The 8,905-nt window shown below is 35.8% G+C and overlaps 1 protein-coding gene across 3 annotated transcripts; it reads right to left on the bottom strand.

The window, feature by feature from the left end:
* Nucleotides 1-1,240: 1,240 nt before the first annotated feature.
* On the bottom strand, nucleotides 1,241-4,536 carry LOC130092403 (transcription termination factor 1a, mitochondrial). 3 transcript variants are annotated; one of them, XM_056260255.1, is made up of 2 exons: nucleotides 4,479-4,536; nucleotides 1,241-2,373 (listed from the first exon to the last, which is right to left on the bottom strand). In XM_056260255.1, exon 2 carries the CDS (start codon nucleotides 2,359-2,361, stop codon nucleotides 1,252-1,254), a length of 1,110 nt encoding a protein of 369 aa, XP_056116230.1. In that variant the 5' UTR covers nucleotides 2,362-2,373; nucleotides 4,479-4,536; the 3' UTR covers nucleotides 1,241-1,251. The 3 variants fall into 3 exon arrangements, with proteins under 3 accessions (XP_056116230.1, XP_056116228.1, XP_056116229.1); XM_056260253.1 differs by having other exon boundaries at nucleotides 4,476-4,529; XM_056260254.1 differs by having other exon boundaries at nucleotides 4,472-4,518.
* Nucleotides 4,537-8,905: the final 4,369 nt, after the last annotated feature.

Raw genomic sequence — 8,905 nt, 5'->3', positions numbered from 1 at the left:
CGAGCGCGCACGCTGGAGTTCCGCTTCAACACGCGCCACCGCGGGTCATGACGGGACTACAACTGAAACATTTAAAAATATACACAAAAATTATGTTATTATATGAATTTATATTATATACTAAAATAAAATATATACAAAATGTATCATTGAATTGTTGTGCTAATAATCCAATTCGTAATGATTTTTTTTTAAATTAAATTAGACAATCCTCAGTATTGATGAATATATGATCACACAGCAGTCATAAAACAAACAAAATCACAAGATTAGGAAAATATTAGAGCAGTTTTAATGTTCTTCATCAAACAATATACATTGTTTTCCAGTGCATATTTTTTGCTCATTCAGCTCTTTTAATTTATGTGTTTATAATACTTAAATGAAAAATCACAGATCAGTCAATACATCACTTCTCACAACTACTTTAACCAAACTTAAACATAGGAGATCGTGACAAAAGGAATGAAAATCATCAAAATGAATTGCATGAATCACTTTGTACTGTAATATTTTAACAGGAAAAATACATTCTGTGTGAACGGCCCCTTAAAACGGGACTTTAATTTTGAAATAAAAGAGTATAATCATGAGATCACGTAGTTTTTTTTAAATGTTAATCGGGTCAACATTTTTTTTTAACCAAACTAAATACAGGAGATATCACAAAAATAAAATTACATCATATTATGAATCACTTTGGCAAATTATGTACTGATTTTAAGGGCCCAGGACGGTGAACAAGATTCACATTAAGCACAATCCACTCACAAATAAAGTTAGAAGTGAACAGACATTTCTATGCTTGTACAAAGTGTTTAATCCAAAGACACTGTCTTATCAGACGAAACATCGTCCGGTCTTTATTCCTCCAGACTTTTATTTTGAAATAAGAGTTAATGATGTTAATAAAACATTCATAACCAAAAGCTCATGTTCATTTATGTGTTTATATATATATATTGTGAAATACGGGACTTTTATTTTGAAATAAGAAAGTTGATGAGACATACTGTCATAATCATGAACTCGTGTTCATTTATGTGTTTATATGTCAATCAGGTCAATCATTTTTATTTGACCAAACTAAACACTAAATGGCATCATATTATGACCGTCTTTGGCATATTTTGTACTGATTTTAAGGGCCCAGAAAAGTTAACAGGTGTCATAATATTAAGCACAATCCTCTCACAAATGAAGTTAGGAGTAAACGAACGTCTACAGGGAGTGCGAGCGAGCGCCCACTCTTCACTCCTCCGCTGAACCCAGCCTCTCTAGTTTGGCGCTGAAGCGCTTCTTGCTGGAATCGAGCACCGCGATGCCGCTCTTCTGGAAGTCGTAGCCGAGCCGCTTGAGCAGGGTCAGCCGGTGCCGGATGCTGTCGAGGCTGAAGTCCAGGACCTTGGGCTTCAGCACCACCTGCTCCACCCACACCCCGCCCTCCAGCAGGCAGTCCAGCTTCTGCTCCAGCCGCTCCGAGGACAGGAACAGCACGTGCGAGTAGTTCAGGATCATGGCCTTGAAGTGCTCGGCGCCGCACCCCAGCGACCCGAGCTTCCGGCGCAGGCTCTCCGCGTTCCTCTTCAGGCTCTCGTGCGACAGGTCCAGGATCTGCGCGCCGTGGCTCTGGAACAACCCCAGCGCCTCCGCGTTGCTCAAGTTCAGATCGCGCATCAGGAAATCCACGTTGGCCCTGATCCGGTTGGTGCTTCGGATGAAGATGTAGAGGTTCCTGGAGATGATGGTTCTGGCGAAGGCCTGCGGGTCCCTCCCGCCGAGCCTCGCGCACACCTCCTGGAGCAGCTCCACCATGTTCCGGTTCAGCTCCACGCTGTTGGAGAAGGTCCGCGGCGCGGTGGTGAGCAGCCGGTGCAAGTCTCTCCGCGTGATTCCCAGAGACATCAGGAACACGATGTTCTCCTCCAGGTTCGTGTTGTCGCTGGAGCGGAAGAAGGACTCGGGGGAGCGCGAGAGCACGCCCACCACCTCGCGGTCGCTCCGGAACACGTTCCTCCACAGCGTCCAGCGCTCCTCCAGGTGCGCGCAGGTGCGCGTGATGGACCGCGGGAAGCGGGAGATGATGCTGGCGATGGCCTCGGGGTCGGCTCCTTTGCTCCGCAGGAACAGCGCGAGGCCCTGCTCGTTGGTGAGCTGCTTGCGGAGCACGCCGGGCTGCCGGCGCCGGGCCGACTCCAGGTCCACGCCCATGCTGGACAGCGTCTCCACCAGAGACTCGTTCTCCGAGGTCGCCGGAGGCAGGGGGAGATCCGGCGGCTTGGAGCTGCAGAAGCGAGACGCCGCAGGAAGTGGAGGACATCTCCTGACGGAACACAGGAAGTGGAGGATCCTCTGTGCCATCACTGACCACACCTGTTGATCGGAGAAGAGATCACTTCACTATTGGAGCTCGCTGGAACCTTTGTTCAATGTCTAGCAGAGCTGCACGATTAAGTGTTAAAAGATCGCGATCTCGATTCAAACGCCCACCCACGCGATCTTATTTCTAAATGACGATTCAAATACGTCTGTTAAACCTTTGACGAGTACGGTCACTCAAGAGATTCGTTCAAAAACACTGATTCATCCAGTTATGAAACGAGTGAAGGATTAATGAGTGAGTCATTGAATCATAGACTCAAGAGATTCGTTCAAAAACACTGATTCATCCAGTTATGAAACAAGTCTTTAAGAGTGAGTCACTGAATCATTCACTCAAGAGATTCGTTCAAAAACACTGATTCATCCAGTTATGAAACAAGTCTTTAAGAGTGAGTCATTGAATCATTCACTCAAGAGATTCATTCAAAAACACTTGCTGCGTCCCAATTCTCATACTATCCGTCCTAAATAGTATTCGAAAATAGAATTAGTACGTCCCAAATCGTAGTATGTTGAAATGAGTGTCCCAAAGAGACCCGGATGGTCTACTATATCCGGTCAGAATCCGAAGTGCAGATCGATGCGCACGCTAACGGCTGATATTGCCCACAACCCATCGCGCGTTGGACGAGGATTCGGTTAGAACTACAAACACGAGTAAAAAGTGTTCAAAAACTACAGACATGGAGGACGCGCGAGTCCGACGGTTATGTAGAGAGGTTTAGATAAAGGGGTTTGAGTGATTAATTATCAGTATCTAACCTGACGAAAATGTATTTATTCAATGTTGTCCACATTATATTGCATCTGCAGCAGCATTGTGAACTTTTGCAAAGATATGTTTAGCCATTAACTTTTAAATGCATTATTATATTCAAATTCCAAACACATGAGGAGAGTCTCGGCATGAAAGACCCACGACTGGCAGATGAACGTGCTACAACATTTCTCTCCGAAACCGTAAGAAATTAACTTAGATTGAATGGAGGATTTTAACTGTGACGAGATGGGCAGTTTACGGTGACCGGATGCACGCGACAGATCTGTCCGTTAAAGATGACGAAGTAGTATGTCCCAAAGCTTGCCTACTCTTTTGCTACACACTCAAAAGTATGTACTTTTTCTTCACAAAAAGAGTACATTCTTTTAGGGCGTAGTATAAGTAGGCGAATTGGGACGCAGCAACTGATTCATCCAGTTATGAAACGAGTCTTTAAGAGTGAGTCATTGAATCATTTACTCAAGAGATTCATTTAAAAACGCTGATTCATTCAGTAATGAAACGAGTGAAATCTGTATGAGTGAGTCATTAATTCAAAAGATTCCTTCAAAAACATTGATTCATCCAGTAATTAAAAAAGTAAAGTCTTTATGAGTGAGTCACTGAATCATTCATTCAAACCACATTTAAAAAAATAAATAATAATAATTAAATATTTTTCAATAGATTGCAGCAACCTCTAGTAAATTAGTTTGTTTAGTTGTTTATTCAGAATAATGTGAAAATCATGATCTCTATATCAAACCAAAAAAACAAACTCAATTATCCAGAATTTTAACCAATTTTAATAATAATAGTAAATTGTTTTCTTTCTGCAAAATACATTCTTATTTTTTTCTTTTAAATGTGGGGTAAAATATTCAACTCAACTCGGGACATGTTTTTTGTGATATTTATCCACATAAAAGAGTCTTATCTATTAATTACATATATTTCAGATCGTTATATGAATCAAAGACAGTGAAAGTACATGCAAATATTAACAACAATAATCGTGATTTATACACATGTAAACCAAAGCGCTTCCCAGAGAAGAGTCAAGCGAATGAGTCGCTGAAGAAACTCTAGAGACACTGTAAAAAGAAAAACCATAATGAGGAGCTAATGAGATCAAATTAAATGTTCCGCGGGGGGAAAGTCGACAAGTAGATGATATTCATCTGTTAGATTAAATACTCTCAACACGGATCTTCTTATTTATGCATAAAAGTTTCTGTTTGTAACATCATGATTCATGAACACTGTTCGCTGTCGTGTGTTTATAACTGTAAGCTGTTATTGAGAAGTAAACATCACATTTATTATAACCTACCACCTCATCTCAGCACATGACGCCTCTCCGCCGGGTTCCCTCGCGCGGTCTGTGTGTGTGTGTGTGTGTGTGTGTGTGTGTGTCGCCGCCTGCTGGTGTGGAGGGACAGCGACTCCACTGATCGCCACACGGGGGCGCAGGGCCGCCACTGTTCAGCTCTGCACTCATCTGATACACGGTCAGTTAGTCGTTAGTCTGAATTTTGTGATTGACTATATGCAGCTTTAGTGAGAATAGGATTACAAGGCGGCATATATTTGAAAATACAGTAAAAACAGTTATATAGTGAAAACATATTACAATCTAAAATAATTGTTTTTGAATCTGTATATATTTGAAAATGTGATTATATCTATCTATCTATCTATCTATCTATCTATCTATCTATCTATCTATCTATCTATCTATCTATCCAACCATCTATCTATCTATCTATCTATCTATCTATCTATCTATCTATCTATCTATCCAACCATCTATCTATCTATCTATCTATCTATCTATCTATCTATCTATCTATCTATCTATCTATCTATCTATCCAACCATCTGTCTATCTATCTATCTATCTATCTATCTATCTATCTATCTATCTATCTATCTATCTATCTATCTATCTATCCAACCATCTGTCTGTCTATCTATCTATCTATCTATCTATCTATCTATCTATCTATCTATCTATCTATCTATCTATCTATCTATCCAACCATCTATCTATCTATCTATCTATCTATCTATCTATCTATCTGTCTATCTATCTGTCTGTCTATCTATCTATCTATCTATCTATCTATCTATCTATCTATCTATCTATCTATCTATCTATCTATCCAACCATCTATATATCTATCTATCTATCTATCTATCTATCTATCTATCTATCTATCTATCTATCCAACCATCTATCTATCTATCTATCTATCTATCTATCTATCTATCTATCTATCTATCTATCTATCTATCTATCTCTCCAACCATCTATCTATCTATCTATCTATCTATCTATCTATCTATCTATCTATCTATCTATCCAACCATCTATCTATCTATCTATCTATCTATCTATCTATCTATCTATCTATCTATCTATCTATCTATCTATCTATCTATCTATCCAACCATCTATCTATCTATCTATCTATCTATCTATCTATCTATCTATCTATCTATCTATCTATCTATATATCCAACCATCTGTCTATCTATCTATCTATCTATCTATCTATCTATCTATCTATCTATCTATCTATCTATCTATCCAACCATCTGTCTGTCTATCTATCTATCTATCTATCTATCTATCTATCTATCTATCTATCTATCTATCTATCTATCTATCTATCCAACCATCTGTCTGTCTATCTATCTATCTATCTATCTATCTATCTATCTATCTATCTATCTATCTATCCAACCATCTATCTATCTATCTATCTATCTATCTATCTATCTATCTATCTATCTGTCTATCTATCTGTCTGTCTATCTATCTATCTATCTATCTATCTATCTATCTATCTATCTATCTATCCAACCATCTATATATCTATCTATCTATCTATCTATCTATCTATCTATCTATCTATCTATCTATCTATCTATCTATCTATCTATCTATCTATCCAACCATCTATCTATCTATCTATCTATCTATCTATCTATCTATCTATCTATCTATCTATCTATCTATCTCTCCAACCATCTATCTATCTATCTATCTATCTATCTATCTATCTATCTATCTATCTATCTATCTATCCAACCATCTATCTATCTATCTATCTATCTATCTATCTATCTATCTATCTATCTATCTATCTATCCAACCATCTATCTATCTATCTATCTATCTATCTATCTATCTATCTATCTATCTATCCAACCATCTGTCTATCTATCTATCTATCTATCTATCTATCTATCTATCTATCTATCTATCTATCTATCTATCCAACCATCTGTCTATCTATCTATCTATCTATCTATCTATCTATCTATCTATATATCTATCTATCTATCCAACCATCTGTCTATCTATCTATCTATCTATCTATCTATCTATCTATTTATCTATCCAACCATCTATCTATCTATCTATCTATCTATCTATCTATCTATCTATCTATCTATCTATCTATCTATCTATCCAACCATCTATATATCTATCTATCTATCTATCTATCTATCTATCTAACCATCTATCTATCTATCTATCTATCTATCTATCTATCTATCTATCTATCTGTCTATCTATCTATCTATCTATCCAACCATCTGTCTATCTATCTATCTATCTATCTATCTATCTATCTATCTATCTATCTATCTATCTATCTATCTATCTATCTATCTATCTATCCAACCATCTATCTATCCAACCATCTATCTATCTATCTATCTATCTATCTATCTATCTATCTATCTATCTATCTATCCAACCATCTGTCTATCTATCTATCTATCTATCTATCTATCTATCTATCTATCTATCTATCTATCTATCTATCTATCCAACCATCTGTCTGTCTATCTGTCTGTCTATCTATCTATCTATCTATCTATCTATCTATCTATCTATCTATCTATCTATCCAACCATCTATCTATCTATCTATCTATCTATCTATCTATCTATCTGTCTATCTATCTGTCTGTCTATCTATCTATCTATCTATCTATCTATCTATCTATCTATCTATCTATCTATCCAACCATCTATATATCTATCTATCTATCTATCTATCTATCTATCCAACCATCTATCTATCTATCTATCTATCTATCTATCTATCTATCTATCTATCTATCTATCTATCTATCTATCTATCTATCTATCTATCTATCTATCTCTCCAACCATCTATCTATCTATCTATCTATCTATCTATCTATCTATCTATCTATCTATCTATCTATCTATCTATCCAACCATCTGTCTATCTATCTATCTATCTATCTATCTATCTATCTATCTATCTATCTATCTATCCAACCATCTATCTATCTATCTATCTATCTATCTATCTATCTATCTATCCAACCATCTATCTATCTATCTATCTATCTATCTATCTATCTATCTATCTATCTATCTATCTATCTATCTATCTATCTATCTATCTATCTATCCAACCATCTGTCTATCTATCTATCTATCTATCTATCTATCTATCTATCTATCTATCTATCTATCTATCCAACCATCTGTCTGTCTATCTATCTATCTATCTATCTATCTATCTATCTATCTATCTATCTATCTATCTATCTATCTATCTATCTATCCAACCATCTATCTATCTATCTATCTATCTATCTATCTATCTATCTATCTATCTGTCTATCTATCTGTCTGTCTATCTATCTATCTATCTATCTATCTATCTATCTATCCAACCATCTATATATCTATCTATCTATCTATCTATCTATCTATCTATCTATCTATCTATCTATCTATCTATCTATCTATCCAACCATCTATCTATCTATCTATCTATCTATCTATCTATCTATCTATCTATCTATCTATCTATCTCTCCAACCATCTATCTATCTATCTATCTATCTATCTATCTATCTATCTATCTATCTATCTATCTATCTATCTATCTATCTATCTATCTATCTATCCAACCATCTATCTATCTATCTATCTATCTATCTATCTATCTATCTATCTATCTATCTATCTATCTATCTATCTATCTATCTATCTATCCAACCATCTATCTATCTATCTATCTATCTATCTATCTATCTATCTATCTATCTATCTATCTATCTATCTATCTATCTATCCAACCATCTGTCTATCTATCTATCTATCTATCTATCTATCTATCTATCTATCTATCTATCTATCTATCTATCTATCTATCTATCTATCTATCTATCTATCTATCTATCTATCTATCTATCCAACCATCTGTCTATCTATCTATCTATCTATCTATCTATCTATCTATCTATCTATCTATCTATCTATCTATCTATATATCTATCTATCTATCTATCCAACCATCTGTCTATCTATCTATCTATCTATCTATCTATCTATCTATCTATCTATCTATCTATCTATTTATCTATCCAACCATCTATCTATCTATCTATCTATCTATCTATCTATCTATCTATCTATCTATCTATCTATCTATCTATCTATCTATCTATCTATCTATCTATCCAACCATCTATATATCTATCTATCTATCTATCTATCTATCTAACCATCTATCTATCTATCTATCTATCTATCTATCTATCTGTCTATCTATCTATCTATCTATCCAACCATCTGTCTATCTATCTATCTATCTATCTATCTATCTATCTATCTATCTATCTATCCAACCATCTATCTATCCAACCATCTATCTATCTATCTATCTATCTATCTATCTATCTATCTATCTATCTATCTATCT

The sequence above is a fragment of the Rhinichthys klamathensis genome, unplaced genomic scaffold (assembly GCF_029890125.1).
Source record: "Rhinichthys klamathensis goyatoka isolate OS25496 unplaced genomic scaffold, OSU_Roscu_1.1 h1tg000176l_1, whole genome shotgun sequence".
NCBI lineage: Eukaryota > Metazoa > Chordata > Actinopteri > Cypriniformes > Leuciscidae > Rhinichthys > Rhinichthys klamathensis.
This window is presented reverse-complemented; position numbering and strand designations above follow the sequence as displayed.